Consider the following 24,037-nt stretch of genomic DNA (forward strand, 5'->3'; position numbering starts at 1 on the left):
TGGCTGGAAATTTAGCCAGCCAAATGCTGCTGTTTTCCCCATCCTGTCCAGTATGAACCCATGTGAGCCCCTCAGAGGACTTGCAGCAGGAAGAAGTCCCTTCTCCACAAATTAGCGTAGCCCACAAGCAAGTCTCTCTCCCCACCGCCACCCAGCTCCTTCCTTACCAAAGCCATCATTGGGGCACCGTAAACCAGGAGAGAATCCTGTGTGGAGACTGGGTTTGGAGATGGCTACAGCGAGGCCAGAGATGCGGGAGCTGCCCTTCAGCTGCTGCATTACATCACTGTCGAGAGAAAAAAACACAAAAATGATGAACAGACCTTCCGGGGGCGGGGGGGCTGTTTTAGATTTTTAGCTAGCTTTTGCCTGCCTACAGCACTTAAGTAGCCAAGCACAAAAGGGGAGACTTCAAACAAAAAACATGGTATCATGTGTAACAAATCGTAAAAGAAAAAAGAGTTTAGTCACATTCTGTTTCCCCCCCCCTTAAAGGGAGAAGCAATTTTAAGTAACTGGAATGTGTAACTTCCTCCTTATCTATTCAATGCTTTGCAGAATGACAGGAAATCAAGGCTGCACTTGGGTGTTAAATGCCATCTGGTCCTGATAAACCATCTTCATTCATTTATTTTTCCTAATGAAAAAGAGTTTAATCATTAACTCTCTCCTTCCCATCACCCATACTGGCATGAACTCTTCAACCACACCACCCTTTTCTGCATTCCCCATTTTCTTTGGCCCAAGGGCCACTCCACACACACACACACACACACACACGCTTACACACACAGTCCCTCGAGAATCTGAAGAGTGTGTGCTGTGAAAAATTTCTACGCCAAGTCCTTTTTTTCAGCTACTCCCACAAGAAATACCACATTGCCTATCACAGGATATTCACATGACCACAACTGTCTATGTAGTGCACAGAAACAACACAGGAAGCTGAATTTTACTGAGCCAGTTTCATCTGTCCATCTGCCTCAGCAGTCTTCCAACCATTTCAGACACACCTTTAAGCCTAATCATGCATTTGGGGAACCAGTTCTTAATTTTTTTTGCCATCTATCTGTATGGTGGTAGTGCTGCTGTTGCAACTCACGTTAGATCAGGCCGCAATCAGGTACTTGGTCCTGACTCAGCAGATGAAGAGTAGTGATGTAGCTCAGTGCTGCCTGCCATAACATGCTTTGCCTCCCTAGAGTTTCAAGCAGGAGTCAAGGGAGATACGCCAGATCTGCACATGCTTGGGACTGAACCCTGGACCCTTCTGCATGCAAAGCAGCTGTTCTACCCCTGAGCTCCAGCCCAGACAGCCCAAAACTCACATTATTAAATGAGATCTGGTACCATGCAAGATCACACACAAACTTAAAAACAAACTCAACGCAATGAGAATTGAGAACAGGAGAAGCTAAGCTGTGAAAAGAAGGGGTTGGAAGCAGGCGAGGGGGAGAGAAGATGTGAAACATCTTGCATGCAAGACAAATATTTCATTCTCTGCTGACACTGATCTGCTGAGTATCGACGCTGCCAGAGACCCAAGAACAGGCGGAAGGCACACATGGCAGAAACACTGCTAAAGCCCCATGTTGGGCAAAAGATTTCTGCATTGAAAGAGGCTGAAAGAGGATGACCCTCATGGTTCCTTCCAGCCCAGGGGCCTCTCTGAGATTTTCTAACAGAAACAAGAGATACAAGCACAATAAATAAGTTAGGCACTTTTTGTGGGGGAAGCGGCAAGGGGGAATGGTTCATTACCCGGTGAAAAGATATCCATCTAGCAGCACCATGTAAGGGGCATGTGGCCCATCCTTCAGCACCCAGTTCAGGTCAGATTTCTTCTCCACTACATGGATGACTCCGGTGTCTCCATTCAAGGAGGCTGCCATGAGAAAGGAAGAGGTCCCTGATGCAACATTCTCACCAGATAGCTCCCTTGGGTGTTTTGTTTTCTGTTGCTTGGCAATTGCACTGGACTTGCCACCCCCCCACCCAAGCTAGCTTCTAAGCTGTGCTGTAAATGAAACTAAGTACATGAAACTGAAATAACTACCACTTCTTCCCCAGTTTACTCCTGCTTCCCCTTCATCTGCTTGTTCCTCCCATGATGAATTTCAGATTGCAACTACAGCCAGCAGGGGCTGTCCTATTCAACTCTAAAACACCACACATATACATCAATTACTTATATCTAAAATGCCACCTGCCAACTGACAAATTTGTGGCTGAGTAGATGCGGTCCAGGTGATGTAGCTCCACTTTCTCTCCCAGGCAAAAATTCATTAGAATGGGATACACTCACACTGGCAGCCAACTTGATGAGTAGCGTTCAGGAGGCGGACACACGATGCCGTCCTGTTCAGTGGGATGTAGATTTTCCTCTCAACAGAGTTGCACCAGCCTGCACCTGTGGAGAGAGAGAGAGAAAACACAGATGTAAAGATCCCAATCTGGCCTCGACTATCCAGGCCTAACCACAGAGTTGGGAGGGACCTTATAGGCCAGGCATAGGCAAACTTGGCCCTCCAGATGTTTTGGGACTACAATTCCCATCATCCCTGACTGCTGGTCCTGTTAGCTAGGGATCATGGGAGTTGTAGCCCCAAAACATCTGGAGGGCCGAGTTTGCCAATGCCTGTTATAGGCCATCTAGTCCCACCTTATACTGATGCCGGAAATCCACCACTACAGTATCTCTTCTAGGAGGCCATCCAATTGGCAGCCTCTCTGCAGTCCCCACTCAAGGGCTGCTCTCATTTCCTTGACAGCTCCCTGAAATGGTGTGGCTCAGGAGTAGCCAACATAGCAACCTCCAAATGTTCTGGATCAAAACTCCCATCACCACCAAGCACTGGGTGCGGTTGATGATCGTATTGGCCTGAAGCGTCTGGGGACCGCTATGTTGGCTACCCTTAGGCCATTTTAAGTACTGGCTGCGCCTCACAGTTGAGTGTGTGGCATGGTCTTTACAGCACCAGAGAGACCTGCATTCAAATCCCCACTCAGTCACAAACTACCTTGGGCTAGTGTAATCTTGCCTTGTAAATAAATCCATGTAAGAGACTTGCCTGCTAAGACTAATTTCCATGTGGGCTGCAGAGAGAACGAAGCAGCCTCCTCCCGAAGCCAGTATGGAAATGCAGACTGTGGGCCTCATAGCAGGCTAGGGAAAAATCGATGCCGATCAAGCAGACGGACTGAGGGATGGAATAACCCTTCTCCCCTTTGCCTGTTTTATCTCAGCGACTCAGAGCCAGCCGTCAATGAGATGGCATTGTGGAGTCTGGAAGCCCTCTTTCACAACACCCCAATCGGCAACCAACAGATCCTCAAAGTATTGCAAAACATGCCCCATCCCCAATCCAACATGTAATCAGGGATTTTTTTTCTGGAAAACTCCAAAATGGAAATTTCTCTTATGCAAATTAGGATAACTTGCATTTTTTAAAAACATCAGGTTGCATTAGAAAATTTTCTGATGCTGAAACCTAAAGAGTAAACTAACTTAGCATGTTTATTTTATTTGCATTCAGTAAACAAAAGTAAAATCTGAATTTGCCAAGCTCCCCTATTTGCAACTAGCACCCATTCATTGCTGCTAATGAACTGATTAAACAATTTTCCCCATCCCATGTCACTGTGCACAAATGAAAAAGTGAAGCAGCAAACACAACCCTAGCCGTGAACATTCTACATGTCATGTGCAAAACAACTAAACCACGATACAATTGCTACATTCACCAAAAGCATGTGACTAACAGTATCTCCATCCCTCAATCCCCATCCATCTTTTGCTCACTCATTTACTACGACAACCTCCTATCCTATTAGGGACACCTGCTAATTTAATAAATTATACTTGTTTAACTTCAGCCATTATGAAGCCAACTTTCACTGACTTATCTTTGCTTTCACTTCCAAGGCAGAAAGGTTTTCTGCTGCTTCTCAAACTGGTTGAGGCTAGAAAAACCTCAGCTGGATCCCTTCTCCCCCAACACTGCACTTCAGGGTTTCCTTTACAGACATCCAGTATCACTCCTTCCTTCCAGCCATCCTATGTCATAATCTCCCAAAATATGATGCTAAGCACAGAGAAAAGCTGTGAAGCTTTACCACCTCTGTTTACAGATCTTGCTCTTCTATTTTTAACAGCTGCATGATGCAGGTAGAAAATTAAAGCAACTGAATGGTTTTCTATCATTGTCTTCAAAGTCAAGGTAAAAATCCAATCTGGAAGTAATTGAAGCATGGTTGACTGAATGTGAGTTGGTCTTCTTAGAGAAAGGACATAGGCAAAGCTGATAAAAAGGCACTCCTAGCAACTGTCACCATCTGGGCATCTAGGAAAAGTAAGGATGAAGGAGTCTCCTACACTGTATAACCTGCTCTTTCAAGAGGGCGGCATCCCCATCCAGAACAGGTTCAACGATCTCTCCTAGTCCCTCATAGTACTAGTGTCCAGTGTAGATTAAGTATAGGTTTGTTAACCTTTCATCTACTCTAAAATTAACTACAGATACCTGTTTATTACTTTCATGACCTCCTTGAAAGTAAATAATAGGAGGACAGCATACTGGTGATTTGACTCAAGATTTTATTTAGATATTAGGAACTATGCAAGACCACATGGAACTTTGTGGTATCTGAGAAGTCAAAGGCGACTGTGCAAAACAGCAGTCTCCAAGCACCAACTGCTTTAAAAAAGAAAATGAACCACTAAAGAGAAGAAAGACATGTGGCCATCACAGCAGGAAATTATGGTAAAAGGAACTGAAAACTACTCAGATATCTGGGAGAATCAACGGGGCTGCACTTCCCCTGTTTGTCCCCATCTGAAACCCATTTTGAGCCATGGAAGCAATCAAAGTGTACTTTTATGTTGTTGAGGTTAGCCTGATACATAATCTCTTGTATCCTTGTCCAATCTCCAGGGGAATCACTGTTAGTCCCCCATGGCTCAGATCCACCAGGAGCCATGCATTCAATACTGTGGCCTAATTTTATGGAATTCCCTTCTAGTTGAAGTCAGTTTGGCCCCCTCCTTGTTGAACTTCCAGTGCCTACTGAATACTTTATTCCAGTAGGCAATTTGACTGAATTTCCTGATTTTTAACCCATTTTACTTTTCAATGCCTTGTGTTTCTATATGTGGTCATTTTTTTTTAATAAACTATTGACATGATCAATATTAGTTGTCCCTGTATTACAGATGCCCAACAGGCTTTCACAAACACACACAATTTTTTATTTTTATTTTTGCTTTTTTAATGGACTTAGTATTCAGTCCATATGCTCAGCGCGCAACTCATATCCACCAGCAACCACTTACTTAGTACTGTGGCCCCAATTTTATGGAAATCATTTCCAGCTGAGGGCAGGAAGCCATCACCACCAAAGTACCAGCACCCACTGAAGACTTTTTTCCAGCAGGCATTTTAAGTGAATTTTCTTATTTTTATCATTCTAACTTTTTTTAATGTTCATTGTATTGCATTTGTAAATAAATAATAAACTATGAACACAATCATTTTTAGTTGCCCTCATGTTAAGAGTCCCAACTGACTCCAACTAGAAGTCAGGCATTTAGTGTTGGAGGTCCCATGTTCTATAACATTTTTCCAGCAGATTCCACAAGTTTTCTATTGACTCTCAGGTATCTCTTAGAGCTCTTTTTATATCAACAGGCCTACGTTCATTGTTTTTTTGTTTGCTATTTTATGAATTGCTGGCATAAAACCTCACAAAGCTTGGCAAGCAGCGGAGTCCCTCAGCTAGAGGTTATCGCAAAGCAGGGAGTGAAGAAAATAAAAAAACTTGTAGCCATGAAGTCATCAACTTGTGAAATGAGTTCCATGATATCAGATTGCAGGCTAAAGTCCCTCCCTGGTATTACAGATGTAAAGTTCTGTACATCTGGGAGTCTGGGGATGAGGATGAGGATGCAGTAGCTGACATCCACCCTCCCCACAAATTTATGGGAATACTGATCTGGGTTACCAGCTAGACTTCAGTTCTTTTTTTCTTCTTTTTTCGTTTCCCCAAAGACAGGGAGCGACTATTGCAACTCCACCACAGAATCATGTACCAACTGGGAGGGGCTTATTCTGCTTGCAACCCCCGTCTTGGAACAAAGCCTACAAGCTGACCTCATGGCCAAAACATCCCCCTTAACGTTTTTCCTAAATTTTAACACACAGACGCACTTCTTTCTTTCTTTCTTTCGTTTTTGCAACGTGTTGCCTAGTGAAGGACGCTGGAGAACTCAAAAGCTCCCCAAGCTTTCGTGACATTTGGGTTGGTCCCAACGAAGCTTTTACCAAAAATGGTTTGGGACGGGGGGGGGGGAGTTTTCCTACAGCTTCACCAGAGACCAAATAACTGCATTTGCTCTTTCACCGCGATTCTAGTGACCAATGGACGACACTTCGCTCCTGTGGAACACCCGCCTGTCCGAGAAAAAGAGGCCTTTCCTTTGCTTTCCCTGGGCTTTCAGGCGGCTGCCTCCCCAGCTCCTCTCAGGCAAGGTCAGGTTAGGGCTCTGGCGAGCCTCCGCAGAGGCACGAAACGCCCCTTCGAGGGACCCGGGGGTCCCATGGCCTCCGCCACCCAGGTTGTTGCCTCACCTGCCGCCAAGGCGCACAGAAGGAGCCCCCGGAGGAGCCACCCTTCAGCTTCCCTCATCATCCGCCCGCAGCTGGTCGCCGCTTCCGCCTCCTCGACGGCCGCCATCTTGCCGGCGGCTTCCGCTTCCTTTCCTTCTCGAGGTTCATGGAAGACGCTCTGCCCCGCTCCCCCGCCGCGAGCGGCCTGAGGGGGAGACGGTCTAGTCCTATGCCGCCTCTATGGTCTAAAGCGGCAGCCGCGCCCTTCCTGTTTTTGTCCTCCTCGGCGACTGGTTCTTTGCTGGAGGCTCTTTCCTCCGCTTCCCCCAGGAGGCGCTCTTTCTCAGAAAGGATGTTCCCTCCCCATTTCCGTCTGTAATCTATGGTTTCCTAGCCGGAAGCGGAAGTGCTGAGTTGGCTTGCGGGACGCTCCGGCAGCGGGCGGTGACGTGGAGGCTGGTCCGGTTGTCGCTTCTGCTTCGGGGCGCGGAGGCTGCCAGGCCCGAAGATGCTCACCAAGTTCGAGACTAAGTCGGCCCGCGTCAAAGGTACCCGGGGAGGGGGAGGAGGGCCCGACTCCTTAGCGTTGCTCAGGTTACTCGGGAGTAAGCCCTGCTGCTTTGCTCCCAGGTTAGTGCGCGCACGGTCGTAGCCTTACGCTTACGTGTGAACTGCCCCCGTTAAGAATAGCGGGGCTTGCTTCCGAGTAGACCTGCATGGGATTCCCATTGGGGCAGAGGGTTTTTCCGCCTCGGGGAATCAGTGCGAAAGTTGTGAAGGTTACAAGTGCAACTTCTTGCGTTGTTGGTAGATAACGGGGATGTTGGCACGTTTGTGTGTGCGTGAGAGAGGGAGAAATCACATCTACAAACGTTATATATATATATATATATATATATACATACACACACACACACACACACGTATGTATGTATGTATATATGTTTATGTGAGTTTGCATAGCGAGTAATATTAAAGGGTGTGTACCTGAACAGAGTTACCTGCTAATATATAGTTCTTTTCATGTCTATACACTTTAATATATGCCATAAAACAGGGACTTAAGTTTTCTTCATATATCGTTGGGTAATGTAGATCCATATGCATCTGAAATTTGGGGTCGAGGCATTGTGGCGTATCTGCTAGACTTTGACAGTTACCCACCAGAGATGGGGGAGCCTTGGAGTCAGTGTGGTGTAATGGTTAGTGGATTTGAATGTGACCCAGGAGACGGGTTCAAATTTCCACTGGATGTTAAATATTTTGCTGGCTGACTGCATGGAATGTAGACAGCAAAAATAATAAGAACAAATATGTTGTCAATAATAATAATTATTTGTACCCCGCCCATCTGGCTGGGTTTCCCCAGCCACTCTGGGCGGCTTCCAACAAAGATTAAAAATACATTAAAACCATCCTTCCCCCTTTTCCTTCCCAGGGCTGAGCTTTCACCCTAAGCGGCCTTGGATCTTAACAAGTCTGCACAATGGAGTAATCCAGCTCTGGGACTACCGGATGTGTACACTCATTGACAAATTTGATGAACATGATGGTAAGTGGAGCCCCCTTACAATGTTCACATATATGCAGGATCTCTTGCCTGAAAAATGTGGGCACCTATGGTGCTTTATTGCACAGCTTATTGCAAACCATGATGTGAGTAGAAGCATAAATACAAGTGGATCCGATAATCTCAAATAGGCAAGTGGATGTTCAATTGCCTGTATGAAGGTTTTTTGACGTGTTTTGCTGCAACACTTCAAAGCAAATTTAACTTAAACCTATATAGGCCTTTGTCTGTCACCTTTTTATATGCAGAGAGACTCATCCTCTGAATTAACTTCTTTCCTTTATTTTGTTCCTGTTCATGTTATCCTATGAACTTGGAGCTATATTGGGGTGGGGGGGGAGTGCATATTTGTTTTTAAGTGCTGTGGTGGAATTTTTGTAACAGAAGCTGCAGTATAAAGTTCCAAGGTGGGAGTTCATGAAAATTGGATCTTTCTTGAGTGGGGTTTGCAAGAAACATGGGCTAAAAGTAGTCCCAATTGCAGCCCATCAACCTCACACAAACCCCCCAGCAGGCTGTTGGATCTCAGTCCCAGGGAAGGTATGTGTGTGTAGAGGACAAGAGAGTCATTGTGGGGTCTTGCAGCTGCTGTTGCTGCCAAAGCAACTAAGAGTCGGCTGGAGACGCAGTATGGTTTGGGGCTATGGAATCCCAGTGGTGAGTCAAGGAAGAACTCTTTCTCATTGACAGGAGAAGGTCCTGGGACAGGGAAGGGACTGGTAGAAGAAGTCAGAGTAGCCAACTGGAATGGACAAAAATCTATTGAGTACTCCTGTTTAATAAGTACCAGAAATGGGGAAATATTTACACGGTCTTTTGTATGTGTGTGTTTCTAGGCCCTGTCAGAGGGATTGATTTCCACAAACAGCAGCCACTCTTCGTGTCTGGAGGGGACGACTACAAAATTAAGGTAACGAGGATCTCTTCACCCTCTTGCAAAGAAGTCAGCACGAGGAGAAATCTTTCAAAAGCTATTAGCCATGGCAGTGCAATAGTGCCTGCATGGGCAGTGGCAGTATATCTCTGACTGCCAAGTGCTGAAGACAACCCCACTTTGGGGCTCTTCAGTGGGATATGATTGACAGCAGGCAGAAGTAGTATGCTGGACTTGATGAGCCCTATAGCCCTTACTCTTACTTTGTTTTCTTTGGAGAGACCCAGGACACAGCCATAGCTGGGCAGAAGGCTCATTTAGCAGTAGTCTTAGCACAGATGGGTGAATATGTTTAAAGTTGCCAAATGTGATGATTGTGGGGGAATCTGGAGTGCTCAGCTGTCTGATGTGTACACCCTGTCATGTCTGACTTTCAGGTCTGGAATTACAAGCTGCGTCGCTGTCTCTTCACCTTGTTGGGCCACTTGGATTATATCCGCACCACATTCTTCCACCATGTGAGTCCAGCAAGGCGCTCCCAGTCCTGCCTGTTTTGCTTTTTCCTGCCAAGATCCTATTTTGCTGCTCTATAGGCCATTAGGTCTGAAGGCCCTAAAACAGCAGTGGGGCAGCAGCTCTGCAAAGTATCTTTGCTGCCTTTTTAATGAAAGCAGTATGTAGCAGAAAGAAAAGAAAGGGATATGTGTCTTTGTTTTTTGTTCGTAGGAATACCCTTGGATCCTGAGTGCTTCTGATGATCAAACCATTCGGGTTTGGAACTGGCAGTCCAGAACCTGTGTTTGGTAACCAAAACGTATTTCTTCATTCAGATGTCTTTTGTTTGTGGTTCCCAAGCACTTTTATTGAAAGCAACCCCTCAGCCTTGTATTCTTCAATTCATAGGTGAAATTGGACAATTTATAAAATCATGTTGTCATCATATTATTTATATAGCATTTTCTAAGTGTTCAGAGGATTTCAGTTACGCTTTCTCAGAAATGCAGCAGCCTCATAAGGCAGGCATAGTGGTTAGTGTCAGGCTGGAACTGCTCATCTTTGAAACCCACTGGGTGCTTTCTGAGTGTGCTATCTCTCGGCCTAACCTACATTGCAGGATTGTTAAGAAGAGGAGGGAGGAGAACTGCATCAGCTACCCCAGGCTCCTTGAAGGAAGGCTGGGATCAAAATGCAACAAAATATGCTACCTGAATTATGTGTTTCAGAAACCAGCCTATTGTGAATGCGATATGTTTTAACTGTTTTTAATTCTGAATTTTAAATTCCTGTAACTCGCCATGGGACTTGTTGGTAAAGGGCAGGTTATAAATTTAATAATAACACTTAATAGTTAAAAACAAATAATCAGTAAGCTGAGAGTGAGAAGCATGACTGGAGTTCTCACCAAGCCTCTTCCCTTGAATTTGATCCTCCTGGGAGTTTGTAGGTGGAAGGTGGATAGCAGACCTCATGTTTGACACCCACTGCTTGTATTTCCTCACTTAGTACATTGCAGATAGCTGAGAGTGTGGAGATCTGGAGAGCCAAGAAATGCTGTTGTTTTTCTGGCCTTGTCAGGAATGGCACAAAAGGGCAGCTGGCCCCTGACATGCATTCTTGGCCCTTTGCAAGAGGTTTATATTAAAGGGATGGCTCATGAATTTTCTAAATAAATTGCTCCCTGCCATCTTGTTGAATGAATGACTTTGATCCTGAATACTCAGAGGAACTACTCATAAGTGTTTCCCTCTCTTCCTTGCCTTCTTCCTAGTGTGCTGACTGGACACAACCATTACGTGATGTGCGCTCAGTTTCACCCTTCGGAGGACCTGGTGGTATCAGCCAGCTTGGATCAGACTGTGCGCGTTTGGGATATTTCTGGTGAGCTGCCCAGGTCGAGGGGGCTGTCCAGCAGCAGCACTGCAGTCAAAATTGCAGTTGTTGAAAGCGGAGCACAAGAGAAGGAGAAGTTGAGCATAGACCATCCTGGCAGGGCAGAGGAGTAATTAGAGTCCAGCCCCATTCCTATGGCACCAGCTCTGCTTTGCAGAAGGTGCTGTGAAACCACAGGAGATCCTGGCACTGTGTTTCCCTCTGTTTTGCTTGATTCCTTTTAATTTTGGGTAGAAACTGCCCACTCTGCACACCTGTCATCAGTTTGTAGCTCCTCAGCTGTTAACAGCAGTTGAGAAGTGCAGGAAACCCCTGTGCTGGGTGTAAATGTGCAACTAGCAAATCAGCACTACGTGGAAGGAGCCATGAACCTTGGGGCCCTGTGTTTGATCAGAGTTGTCCAACCATTAAAATACCTCTAGGAAATTACTCTGCAGCTAGCCAGATGCCTCTGAGAAGCCCTCTCCCAACTGCCCTCTTCCACTTTTGATGCCAGCAACTGGGATTCAGTTTAGTTAACATGGCCAGTAGCTGCTGATAGATGTCTCTTCCTTCACTATGGCTGCCGAATCCCTGCTTAAATACATCTATGGCTGCAGCCCTCATGTCATCTTCCAGCAGCAAATTCCATCAGAGAATTGTGTGTCATGGTATCAGTTTAATTGGATGCACGATGGAATAATGCTCTTCCCCCAATTTCTGTAGTGCATTGGATCTCATTGGGCCCCAAGTTCTAAGAATCCGTTCTTGATCTGGTGGAAACAGCATCACACAATTTGGGAGTGAGCAGGCCCATATGATGGGCCCCTGGGCCAGAGCAAAGGAGCCAAGGCACCTGGGTGCTCATGGAGGAAGGATCGTGCTCCAGTGAAGCTGCAGGCCTTGGGGTCTAGCTCCTGGAAGCCCTCTGGAAAGTGAACCTGTAGAGCAAGTATGATGAACTTTTGGTGCTCCAGCTGTTGCTGAACTGCAACTTCCATCACTCCGGCCATTGACAAGGGATTCTTTGCAGAATTCTTTGAGCTAGGGAGAGTCATGTCCTGGTTGCAAAAGAGGGAGCCTGAGGAGGTGGGAGTGTGGAACATGAAAACTGGGGGCAAGGACCCCTCCCCTCGTGAGTGCACAATAGACTTGCCGCTTTCTCAACTGCAGTTTTCAGCTGGGTGGGCTGCTGGAGTTTCGTAGCACACATTCAGACATGACCCAGCTGTGGGGAGGGGAGGGGAGAGGATTGCTGCTTCCTGGCTACTGACGGGGAGAGCTTTGTAATCTCTTCTGCCAGCACCCTTGCTGTACGTTCACAGACTTTCTCAGCAGGATTCCAAACTGGTTGTTTGGAAGATCCGTAAACTTTTCCAACATCTTTACAGATCTGGAAATGTTGCGTTAATTCCCACTGCTGGTTGTCACCCTCTCTCAAAATGCCAGTTAGAGAGCAAAGTGCTGGGACGAAGGGAGTGTCACCTGCGCAACAACCTTAGGCCAGAATTGTCTCCATGATGCAGATAGGTCCATAGCTTGTCTTAAATCCTAGTGAGCTGGCCGAGCGCAATTGGAACCTGGAATGTCTTTCACCACCTCCCTGTGCTAATTCTTGTTCCTTACATTTCGACAATGGAAATTTCATCCTGGGTTTATAGTGATTTGTAGCCTCATCCCGAACTCTCCTGATAATTAGTGGATGTTGTGGATTTGCTGTACTTCTTGGAGAAAACAGACAATCATATCAGCCATATGGGTGGGTTTCCAGGGCAACTGAGTGCAGGGTCCCCCTTGTTCCTGCTGAGAGAGTGCGTGAAAGGAGCCAGTTTGGGTCTGGAGTCTGGTTGCCGCGTTAAAATGCATGAAAAAGCTGCGTTGTAACTGAAGTTTCCCTGCTCTTGATACTAACAATAACCTGTTTGGGGTGTTTCTGAAATAACTCCTTTTTTTCCTCCCTGCACCCTTTTAATCCAGGTGGAAGCTGAGCCTTGACATGGATGGCAGAAAGGGAGGGCTTAACAAGAGTTAATGTTGCACAGCAGTTTCCTAACTGTTCCTTGCTGGGGGCACTCTTAAAAGGTTGAGCCTTGTTGAGGTTCCAGGCAGCAAATGGTGGGGAGTTCTGGAAAAGCTCTAGAAGCATGATGGTGCTAGACTTCCTAATGAGTTGGGAGTGCTGTGAGCTGCGTCCAGGGTGGTCTAACGCTCCGAGGGTGATGCTTGTTCTTCAGTTCTTGCCTGAGCTTTCAGAGTCCCCTTTAACCGTATCCAACTACCCGGGAGCCAGACAGTGCCTTCGCATGACCAGGCTGTCTAACTGCTCTGCAGACCACATTAATCCCCACAGCTCTTGTACATCTGTCTGCCTGTCTCTCACACAAACACCTCACTCTCTCTCCCACAGCATTAAATAGCTGGTTCATTCTGTGAGTGTCCTCCTTTCCCTCTGGATTTGTGTAGCTTCTCCAAAAATTTTCCATCTGTTGTTCAGTTCCTTTGCCACCTCCTTGAAGCCCCAGATGTTTCAGTATCTCCTGGATCAGGCGTACAGGTGGTTCCTTCCACTCTCGACTCAAGGAGGCTGCTGTCTGAGCCTAGACCTTCCTGGATCTCAGCCCATTGCGTCAGGTTCCTTGTTGAAAGTGCCCGCCTGGTTATGTGAACTTGATAGCTTTTAACAGCCAAATCTGTATTTAAAATAAGAGGCCAGAATGCTTCAGATCCAATATACAAGGTACCGATTAACTTTTTCCCCCATTTCTCTTTGGCCTTCAACCAGGTAACTCAGCAGCGGCAGCATTCCTAGCCTGGTGATTTTTTGCTTCCTGATTGCAAAGGCGTCTCAGTTTCCCTAGTGAACTGCAAAGAAATGTAGAAATCGCTTCCAACTGTGCATTGTTCTAGTAGATGTTCGTAGGGAATGAAAGTAACCTGTGGTCCCTTTTCTCTCTGTTCCATTTCACCCGTTAATGTCTTCCATTTATATAAACAGCCTGTCTCTGAATTTTGGAGCATCCTCTCACTAACCTCATGTTTTGCCCCTCCTCTCTTCACTCTCACCTTTTGTGAAGGCCTGAGGAAGAAGAACCTCTCCCCGGGAGCCGTGGAGTCAGACGTTAGGGGAATCACTGGAGTAGATCTCTTTGGCACCACTGATGCAGTGGTGAAGCACGTCCTTGAGGTACTCCTGGCTTGGGCAGGGGGTGCATGGGGGAGGCACCTTTGCATATTTGCTATTTTAAACTGCTCAGAACACAAGCAGCTGTTGGCAGGGACTTTGGACCCTGCCCTGAGTAATTCTGCAACAAGGATAAGCAAGACCTGCAACCTCCAGAACTGGATTGCAAGAAAGATCCTTGCTTCAGGGATCAAGCCTATTGCAAACCATTGTTTATATGGTGCCACCCATGTGCAAAGTATTAAGAGCATAGCGCCCTGCCCTGAGAAGCGTGTGGTCTAAAATTCAGCTCTGGGGAACAGTACCAGAAGCGGGATGGGAAATGAAGTAGGGAGCAGGCATGGGGAAGAGTTCACGTCCATTGCAGTTCTTGGACTTAATAATTTGGATACTGAAAGGTTATGGCAAAGACTTTGGGGGGAAAGCAGGGTGGGTGTTTGAAGGAAGGATTTGAAGCAAGTTAGAGAGGTGGCCTCAAAGGGGTGTTCTGGAAGGTGGTTCCGGACATATAAGAGGAGGAAAGGGTGAAAGGGCAGGGAAGTTTGAGGGCGTAAGAAAGAAATCTTGGGTTGGTCAAGTGTGGGTGGAGTTGGACAAACAAAACTCTAGGTGGGGAAATAACAGGGTCCTAGGATGGAGGAGTGGAGAGCTTTGAAGATAAGGAGCTCACTGTGGATTGGAGTCGAGAGCATTATGTGGTCAGTGAGAAAGATGGATGGTTTTGATGGCTGAATTCTTGGTAAAGAGGTGAGAGGGCTCAGGGGTGACTGCAGAAGACCAGGGAGGAGGCGGTTGCAGTTGTTTCCTCTCCCCTTGGCCCAGATTGTAAAGCAGAGTTTTTGCTGAGGGAGGAGCAGAGAGGCAGGGCCATATTAGCCCCTTCTGACTGTAGGGATGGAGTGGGTCCCTTTGGATTAGCAGGCAGGGGGTGGCAGCTACAGCAACTCTGCTCCTCACATCCCATTGACTGGCACGTGTTGCCACTGTATGTTGCCACTTCCCAAAATGGCAGCCTCGGCCTGAGATTAGTTACCTTCTTCTCATAGGGGCACGACCGTGGTGTGAACTGGGCCGCTTTCCACCCCACCATGCCCCTCATAGTTTCAGGGGCTGATGATCGGCAAGTCAAGATCTGGCGGATGAATGGTAAGCGCCGTCCACTTCCTCCCTCCCTCCCTCCCTCCCTCCCTCCCTGGAGTCAAGTTGCAAGAGCAAGGACCCAGCCGCATACACTGCTAGGCTGGCTGGGCACTTAAGAGAAGGAACCTTGGCTGCAGGGTGGGAATCTGATCCAGCATTGATAGCTGTTTAGAAATGAGCCCAGCACTGGAAGGAATTGCTTCTCTGGTAGGTTAGGGGAAGAAAGCGGGCAAACATATGCCAAGCTGTAGTAGAAGATTGCAGAAGCCTTAGGAATGCCTTGCCGGCCCAGTTTAAAAGTCCGTCTGGCTTGAGCTTCCTTGGGAGGCAGGCAAGCAGAGCCTGGAAGTGATGGCCTTTGGTTGTTATCCTTCTGCCAGAAGGCCAAGGCCTTTGGAAACTAAGTTGTAGGCACTGTTGACCACTGGGCTGACGTTGGGGCAAACTGTGTTTTAATTGCTGGCTCCAAATGTGTTCTGCATTTTAATCATTAACTGCATTTTAGCTTTTAACTCATTTGTGCTCGACTTATTTTGTAATGTTGTTTTTAATTGTTGTAAGCCGCCTTGAATCCCAGCTTGGGAGAAAAGTGGGGTATAAATGCGATAAAAGGGTAAAAACAATTAGCACCTGAAAAGGCTGGGCACCAGAACTGCTCTAGGCAACTATCAGGACCAATTCCCTATGTAGGACCTTGTAGAGTTGCTCTACAAGCTCGAGGGGAGGGTCTCATTTCCCTGACCTCTCTGCCAAGGAAGTGGTTCGTGATCACCAGCCTTCTTATCCTTAGAGTCGAAAGCCTGGGAGGTAGACACCTGCCGCGGACATTACAACAACGTCTCTTGCGCCGTGTTTCACCCCCGCCAGGAACTCATCCTCAGCAACTCTGAGGACAAGAGCATCCGTGTCTGGGATATGTCTAAGCGGTAAGTGCACCATCCTGCCTGCCCTTCCTGATCTCGGGATATTGGGCCCTGCACTATTTAAAAGAATACGCTCTGGAATGCCAAGTGCCTGGCTGGAATACACAGGAAGCTGCCTTATAGAAAGTCAGGCTATCAGTCCATCTAATCAATTTTGTCTGCAGTGGCTCCCCACAGTTTAAGCAGGGAGCTTTTCCCCGGCCCTGTCTGGAGATGCCATTGGGGATTGAACCCTGGGGCCTCCTGCTCACAAGGCAGAAGCTCTGCCACTGACCTCCGGCCCTTCCGCTGTGTGATGGAGGGATCCAAAACTCAGAGCCACCAGATCTTGGGGTCAGGTGAGGAAGGAGTGTTAGTAAACTTTTGGATGGTGTTGGCCACATTTAGTCCGCAGGCCAGAGGTTCCCCACCCCCTCTGTTAGGAAAATAGCTGCTTTGAGGCTATCAATTGAATAAACCAGTCCAGTTGTTTTGTGTTAATTAGTCTGCCTCTGTTTTTCATTCTCCCCTTCCCAGCACGGGAGTCCAGACTTTCCGCAGGGATCATGACCGCTTTTGGGTGTTGGCAGCTCACCCCAACCTCAACCTCTTTGCTGCAGGTAATGGGATCTGTTCTTGAAGTCACTTTGGATTTGATGATGAGTTTTCACTAGATGCCAAAAAAAGGATCTCCTTCACCCAAAAGGCAAACAGATTTATGGTGGCATCTGCTTTTGTGATTTCAAGCCCATGTCATGGCATGCACAAAATGGTCTCTGCAGTTGGCAGATATAACTATATAATTTTAAAGAAAATGGGGTCAAAATGTTATGAAGTGCAGAGGATCAGTTCATGTATCTAACAAGTTGGCAGTGTCCAGTCCAGGGGTGGGGGAATCTTTTGCTCCAGGGGCCAGATCTTTTATCAAGCTTGGCCTCACAGGCCAAATTTGACAGGTGGGTGGGGCTTATGATCTGTCAGTCACATGCCATTATTATAACATCTCATGATTGATGTGTGAGTGGGGTCACCCACCCACCTGCATCCCTCTTGTGGCTTTGCAGGTCTTCCCATGCTTTAAACCCAATGTCAGAGGTTTAAAAGAGGAACACAGGAATACCTGGAAAGTGCCCTTTGAAGCATCTTGCACCTTCTCCTTTAAAGGTGCTTTAATATGCCTTTGCTTGCAAAACAGTCAAGTGCTCTAATGAATACACTTAACCTGGCTGCATTGGTCTTTGGAGAGAATAAGCTGCTGTGGAACCTTGATCTGGAACGTGCTCTCATTCCCGATTGGGCCCTGGTACTGGATTTCCTGTTGAAAAGCTCTCCCTTCTGACTGCACATTGCTCGCATAGCTTCCACTCTCTGCAAACAGCATTCGGGGGGGGGGGGGGTCAAATAGCAAGGCAAATTTTCAGGCGGAAACCTGCATGGGCACCTGATCTGGATTGGGGCCCTGCAGCTGCTTTGTTTTTGTTGTGCTGTTGTTGCAAAACAAAACAAAAATTACCAAAAAGCACCAATAAAATAAACATTCATCCTGGCACTAAGCTCCCAAGATAGCCAGGTTTTCAGCTGGTGCCAAAAGCTTAACATTCCTGCCTCGGATGGGGAAGAGCTCAAAGGTGCAGGGCCACCACTGAGACAATAGCTGCTGGGGCTTCTCCTAGCCCCACCTTGAGATGCCATAGGGAAGAGTGTCTGCCTTGCAAGCGGAAGGTCCCCGGATTCAATCCCTGGCATCTCCAGTCTCCCTGGCATCTCCAGGCTTTGGTCAGTCTCCTGCCTAGAATTCTGTAGAGCCACTGCCAGGCATTGCAGAGAATACTGAGCTAGAGTCTGGCTTGGTACAGTGGTACCTCGGGTTACAGATGTTTCAGGTTACAGACTCTGCTAACCCAGAAATAGTACCTCGGGTTAAGAACTTTACTTCAGGATGAGAACAGAAATTGCGTGGCGGCAGCAGGAGGCCCCATTAGCTAAAGTGGTACCTCAGATTAAGAACAGTTTCAGGTAAACAACAGATCTCTGGAACGAATTAAGTTCTTAACCCGAGGTACCACTGTATAAGGTATAATCTGTTTCCACACCAGGGATTAAACCTTCCGCGTACATGGCAGGTGCTCCATCCTTGAGCTGTGACCCTTCAGCCTGGAGGGCATGCTATTTTGCCTCTCTCCCCCCCCCCCCCAGCAAGGTGCCGTGAGTCTGCTTGTAGCGTTGGCTGCAGAAGTCTTAACAGGCTGCCTCTCTCTCCGGTCTCCAGGACACGATGGCGGCATGATTGTCTTCAAGCTGGAGCGCGAGCGACCAGCATACGCTGTGCATGGCAACATGCTCTACTACGTGAAGGACCGCTTCCTGCGACAGCTGGACTTCAACAGTTCCAAAGATGTTGCCGTAATGCAGCTGAGAAGGTGAGGAGGTCCTCTTCCGCTCGATGCCTTCCACCACTGTTGCTAGGTGGTTGTTTTGTTCTTCTTGTGGGCGGAGAAGGCTGCATGCGCTGCTTGTACACAAGAACACCATAAGAGCCTGCTGGATCACGCCAGTGGCCCATCGAGTCCAGCATCCTGTTCTCACAGAGGTCAGCCAGCTGCCTTTGTTGGGAAACCGGCAAGCAGGCCCCGAACACGAGAGGAGGAGGAGGAGTAGTTTGGATTTGATATCCTGCTTTTATCACTACCCGAAGGAGTCTCAAAGCGGCTAATATTCTCCTTTCCCTTCCTCCCCCACAACAAACACTCTGTGAGGTGAGTGGGGCTGAGAGACTTCAAAGAAGTGTGACTGGCCCAAGGTCACCCAGCAGCTGCATGTGGAGGAGCGGGGAAGCGAACCTGGTTCACCAGATTACGAGTCTACCCCTCTTAACCACTACACCACACTGGCTCTCTCTCTCTCTCTCTCTCTCACTGTGGTTACCAGCTACTGTAGTTCAGAAGCATTACCACCTCCTAACCATGGAGGCAGACAACCAGCAGAGCACCTTGCAGCCCAGGACCTTTTTTGGGGGGGGGTCATGGGGGTCCTTTCCTTCTGCGTCAGTGGCTGCTGCTTTAAGACAGAGCTGTGACACAGGCCAGCTACTATTTGTGTTCTCCCTGCTTTCCTCATTTGTTACTTTCCTCCTTCTCAGCGGCTCCAAATTCCCTGTGTTCAACATGTCCTACAACCCTGCGGAGAACGCCGTCCTCCTCTGCACGGTAAGCTGAAGCTAACCTGGAGTTCCGCAAGCCTTGTTGGGTGACTTCATCGCCCTTTGCTAAGGGGTTTGGGGGCTCGTTTTGAGGCCTTGCCACTTGTGGGGCTCAGTCCTGCAGGGGCGATGTGCATGTCCACCTTTTCAGAAAGTGGAAGAACAGGGCGGCTGCCCAAGGAACCTGCTACTTGCCTTGGACAAAAAGGGCCCTTCTAGTCCAGTATCCTTACTTCCCACAGTAACCAACCAGATACCTCCAGGGAGGCAACCTCCCCCCCGGCCCCTCCCAGCTTGTATTTGCAGATTTGGATCCTCCAGATTCAGAGGTCGTCTATTGCCTTTGTGGCTTAATGCCCACGGATAGATCTTCTCTTCCTTGAATTTGCCTAATTCTAGATTACTAAATCTGGATTACTGCAGTGCGCTCTATGTGGGGCTTCCCCTGGGCTTGACCTGCAGGCTAGTGCCGAATGCTGGAGCGCGATTGCCAAGCAAAAGAAACAAGCACAAACAGTTGAAAGAAATCCTAGTCCCGAGAGAGCTGGTCTGACGTGTAGAATTCTTCCTCTCTCCACAGAGAGCCAGTAATCTGGAGAACAGCACCTACGACCTGTACACCATTCCTAAGGATGCTGATTCCCAGAATCCTGATGGTGAGCTTTGCATCTGTTCCTCCCTGCCTCCACCGCCTTCCCCCGCCCTCCGAAAATCACAACTGGGTTCCTTCTCCACCGTTCCTGCGGAGCCCACATGCTCTTGGCAGGTTCTTTTGACTTGAAAAATTCATGTTTGTCCCCCTCGCTTTTACGGTTGCAAATATATTTTTTATAAATCAGTTATTAGAAACTATCCATCCTGCCTCTCTGCCCAGCAGGCCGCCTCACTGGCTTGCCTGTCGTGATGGATCTCCTAGCAAAGCAGCTCCGTCCCAGGCAGGCCTCTCTGCTTCCAAAGTAGCTGTACAAGTGCCCAGTGCTCGTTCTCTCCCTCTTGGCCAATTCCAGACCAGGCGTGTAATCTGCCCATCAAATGTGCCGCTGGAACTTCTTCCTTCCAAGTGCCTCTCGTTCCACTTGGGAGTTGAAGTTCCAGCTGGGTCTCCCCTGCCTCTGACGTCACGGCAGTAAAAGCTCCCGGAGCGAGTTCCAGTGATGCATGAGCCAGGCCAGCCTCCCGCCTCCCACATTAGCAGATTTATGGGCTCTGCATGGCTGCCAGGCGCCATTTGCTATAAAGGCGATGTTACCTCCCCTCGTTCCGAGACACAGAAACTCTGCTAGTTATGTTCCAGCCTTGCTGTGAGCTGAGCTCCTCCTGGCACCCAGGACTCTGGGGCGCTTTTGTTTCTCACTCTTATATCCTGCGATGTTGGTAGCTCTTGCAAGCAAATATTTGAGCTGCCCTGTTCCCTCACCATTTTCATAGCGGTAAGAGTGTTAAGGCTCTTCTTTTCACTTTGTGTGATGGCAAAAAGAGGAAAGTTTCCTACTGTGCTTTCCAAACATGAAGGCAGTACTGGTATATTCTTGTGGGCTTTCCCTTTTTGATTATGTGCATTACCACCAAAATCATCAAGTGGGGAACCGTTGGATAATTTGCAGATATTTGCAGAGTAAGCATGCAGAGAGGGCCCAGTATACATATCCCCCATATAACTGACGGAATGGTATACCTGAAGGAGCATCTCTATCCCCATCGTTCAGCCCAGACTGAGGTCCAGCTCCAAGTGCCTTCTGGGGGTTCCATCACTGAGTGAAATGAAGTTACAGGGAACCAGGCAGAGGGCCTTCTCAGTAGTGGCTCCCGCCCTGTGGAATGCCCTCTCATCAGATGTCAAGGAGATAAAGAGCTGCACAACTTCTAGAAGATACCTGAAGGCAGCCCTGTATCAGGAAGTCTTTAACGTTTGGTGTTTTATTATGCTTTTATATTTGTTGGAATCTGCCCAGAGTGGCTGGGGCACCCAGCCAGATGGATGAGGTATAAATAAAACAACAATAAAACAACAACAATGGGGGTAGGAAGACTGAGGCAGCTAGCCTAAAAGACTGCTGAGTGAGGAGCGATCTGAGCTTGTGAAATCCTGGTCTGTTTTAACGACTACACTTGATAATGTTCCGGGGTGGCGCCATCGGTAATGGCGGATTCCCTCTGATCCGGAGGGATTAGCTCCACGGAAAACGGGTCTTTCCCGCTACGGCGAAGCGGGGACCCTTTCAAAAATCACAGGCGGATGAAGCCTGTGACCATGGGACTCGGCGGGCACCTTTAGCGCCCCCCCAACCCGTAAAGGAACCCACTTCTGGGCTCCGGAGCGAAGAGGGGGAAGTGGCGCGGTGCTGAGAGTCAACTGCTTCTTCCGTGGAGCGAAGCCGCACAGCCGTTGCCGGAGAGCGCTGCCTTTTTCCTGGGACAATTTGGCTTTTAAAATAAGCCAGCTCACTCAGCACGGCTCTTTAAAGATAGAGCGGCTCTTGCTGGCTTTTCCGGGAGGTGGGAGAAGGGACTGACGGGCTGCCCTCCGTTTCTTCTCCCGCCTCCCTGAAAAGCCAGAGCAAGTGGCGCAGCTATATCTGAAGCCAGCACAGAAAGAGGGAGAGCTGCGCAGCGCCTCTTGTTGTGCTGCCTTCCCAGTGAAGCAGAATGAGGGACGGAAGAGGCTCCGTAAGGGCTCCCTTCTGTCCCTCCTCCCGCTTCGCTGGGAAGCCAGCAGAACAAGAGGCGCTGCGCAACTCTCGCTCTTGCTCTGCTGGGTTCAGCAATAGTTGCACAGCCTGCATTCTCTCCATAAGACGCACACACATTCCCCCTTACTTTTTAGGAAGGAAAAAGTGTGTTTTATGGAGCAAAAAATACGGTACTGCCCTGCATGTCTGAAGCAGCCCAGATGCCTCACTCTGTGCAGTTCTCTCCCGGAGAGGCGGCTTCTCTTGACACTCGTTGCTTTGTGCTTCAGTGCGAGGCAACAGCTGCTGGAAGCAGAGGCAAAGGAGGGGCCTATGTTGGCTACAGGACCCTCGGCGCTTGCTTTGTTTGGCTGCAGAGGCATAGCTCATTAGCGTGACATAGTGGCGTGTCAGCCGGGATGGCTGCTTCCTCCTTTGCCAGCCAGTCGTGGCGCCGGTTCCCCCAGCAACTGCTTGGCTCCTCCAGTGGGCCACTTTGAGAATCCAAAAGTATGTGTCAGAGGCAGAGAGGAGGAGGGCCTGGATCTTACATGTAGCCTGAGGTTAAATGGGAGTCGGGGGTGGGGGGGGATAGGGAGAGAGCAGCTGATCCGCAGGAGCAGAGCTGGAGCAGAGCCAGCAGTATATGACTTAATGCCTGTCATTTATTATTCCACCCCACCCCCAGCTCCTGAAGGGAAACGCTCCTCTGGGCTGACAGCTGTGTGGGTAGCTCGGAACCGCTTTGCCGTCTTGGATCGGATGCACTCGGTGAGTGGGGAGAACCACATAGCTCAGCGGCAGGACATCTGCCTGGCATGCAGAAGGTCTGAGGTTCATTGCCCAGTGGCATCTCCAGGGAGGGCTGGGAGGGACTCCCTTTCTGAAACCCTGGAGAGCTGCTGCCAGTCAGTGTTGATAAAATACTGACCTAGGTGGACTGAGGGTCTGATTCGGCATAAGCTTCATATGAAATGCTCTGCCCGTCCCATCAAGCCGTGAGCTGTCTTTGGGGAGCAGCAGCCTTGCTTTCCTTCCCATGAGTCTCGGCTTCTCCTGCCTGAGCTTGGAACTTCCACAAGTTTCATGGAATCCTGATAGAGAAACGTTGATTTAGGAAGAGAGGATGAAAATCAAAGAAGTCTTCTGAGAAGAAGACTAAAGCACAGGAATATTATTACTATTATTATTATTATTATTACAATTAATTTATTAGTCACTTTCTAAACCATTATTTCGAGATAATTTTACACGTAAGATAATTAAAAACAGTTAAAAAACACAAAGAGATCAAATACGTTTAACACAAATCAGAAGTCCTAACACGTGGGCACTCGTGGTAGAGACCCATCCATCAAGCTGGGAAATCCTATCGGAACAGAAATGCTCTTTCTGGAAGGTGCAGTTATTCCTTGACAGGAATAATGCTATTCTCCGTATTGCATATGGTGAGCCTGAGAGAATTTATGGCTTGGCCAAGTCCCCTGAGGCAATTCCTGTCAACCGAGATTCAAACGGAGCGTTCTGCTTCGCAGCTTAGTCTCAGCCACTACACTGCATGGCTGCTCTCTGTTTCCTTCTCTCTCTCTCCCCTGCCACTCTCTTGATTATGAGCTACCCCTACAAGCCATTGTCAGGTTATGTGGCAGATTAAAATGAGAAGGGACAAGGCAACACTGAGTAGCAAGCAAAGGTGCTGAGCAGCTCTGTCTGAGGTCCTGAGCCAGCAATGAGTCCTTGCTCTTCCGGATTTCACTTTTGTGTGCCTGATTTCTCTCTTCCCTCCTCTCCCTGATTTTTGCGGTCTCTTGCCTGCCTGCTGAAATGGCAGATTCTGATCAAGAACCTGAAAAATGAGATCACCAAGAAGGTCCAGGTTCCCAACTGTGATGAGATTTTCTATGCTGGGACTGGGAACCTGCTGCTGAGAGATGCTGATTCCATCACCCTCTTTGATGTGCAGCAGAAACGGTAAGAAACCTTCAGCAGCAGGTGACCTCTGACCTGGGGTGGTGATGGTGGAGTCCA

The 24,037-nt window shown here is 48.2% G+C and overlaps 2 protein-coding genes across 2 annotated transcripts in view; one reads left to right on the forward strand and one right to left on the reverse strand.

Moving 5' to 3' along the window:
• The window catches only part of NCSTN (nicastrin), a 28,023-nt gene extending 21,242 nt beyond the window's left edge, over positions 1-6,781 (reverse strand). Inside the window, exons 1-4 of the mRNA XM_080986281.1 lie at positions 6,627-6,781; positions 2,306-2,410; positions 1,762-1,885; positions 168-286 (exon numbers count right to left, since the gene is read on the reverse strand). Coding sequence (XP_080842407.1) covers positions 168-286; positions 1,762-1,885; positions 2,306-2,410; positions 6,627-6,732 — 454 coding nt within the window. The 5' untranslated portion in view covers positions 6,733-6,781. The remainder of the gene's footprint in view (positions 1-167; positions 287-1,761; positions 1,886-2,305; positions 2,411-6,626) is intronic.
• Positions 6,782-6,997: 216 nt separating this feature from the next.
• The window catches only part of COPA (COPI coat complex subunit alpha), a 29,472-nt gene continuing 12,432 nt past the window's right edge, over positions 6,998-24,037 (forward strand). The window contains exons 1-15 of the mRNA XM_080984396.1: positions 6,998-7,153; positions 8,044-8,157; positions 9,012-9,085; positions 9,487-9,567; positions 9,776-9,852; positions 10,818-10,927; positions 13,993-14,102; positions 15,146-15,245; positions 16,030-16,165; positions 16,679-16,761; positions 18,411-18,561; positions 19,281-19,347; positions 19,921-19,996; positions 22,698-22,780; positions 23,841-23,981. Of these exons, the coding sequence (XP_080840522.1) occupies positions 7,114-7,153; positions 8,044-8,157; positions 9,012-9,085; positions 9,487-9,567; positions 9,776-9,852; positions 10,818-10,927; positions 13,993-14,102; positions 15,146-15,245; positions 16,030-16,165; positions 16,679-16,761; positions 18,411-18,561; positions 19,281-19,347; positions 19,921-19,996; positions 22,698-22,780; positions 23,841-23,981 (1,443 nt within the window). The 5' untranslated portion in view covers positions 6,998-7,113. The remainder of the gene's footprint in view (positions 7,154-8,043; positions 8,158-9,011; positions 9,086-9,486; positions 9,568-9,775; positions 9,853-10,817; positions 10,928-13,992; positions 14,103-15,145; positions 15,246-16,029; positions 16,166-16,678; positions 16,762-18,410; positions 18,562-19,280; positions 19,348-19,920; positions 19,997-22,697; positions 22,781-23,840; positions 23,982-24,037) is intronic.

Source organism: Podarcis pityusensis (assembly GCF_964106645.2).
Source record: "Podarcis pityusensis genome assembly, chromosome: 16".
Classification (NCBI taxonomy): Eukaryota; Metazoa; Chordata; class Lepidosauria; order Squamata; family Lacertidae; genus Podarcis; species Podarcis pityusensis.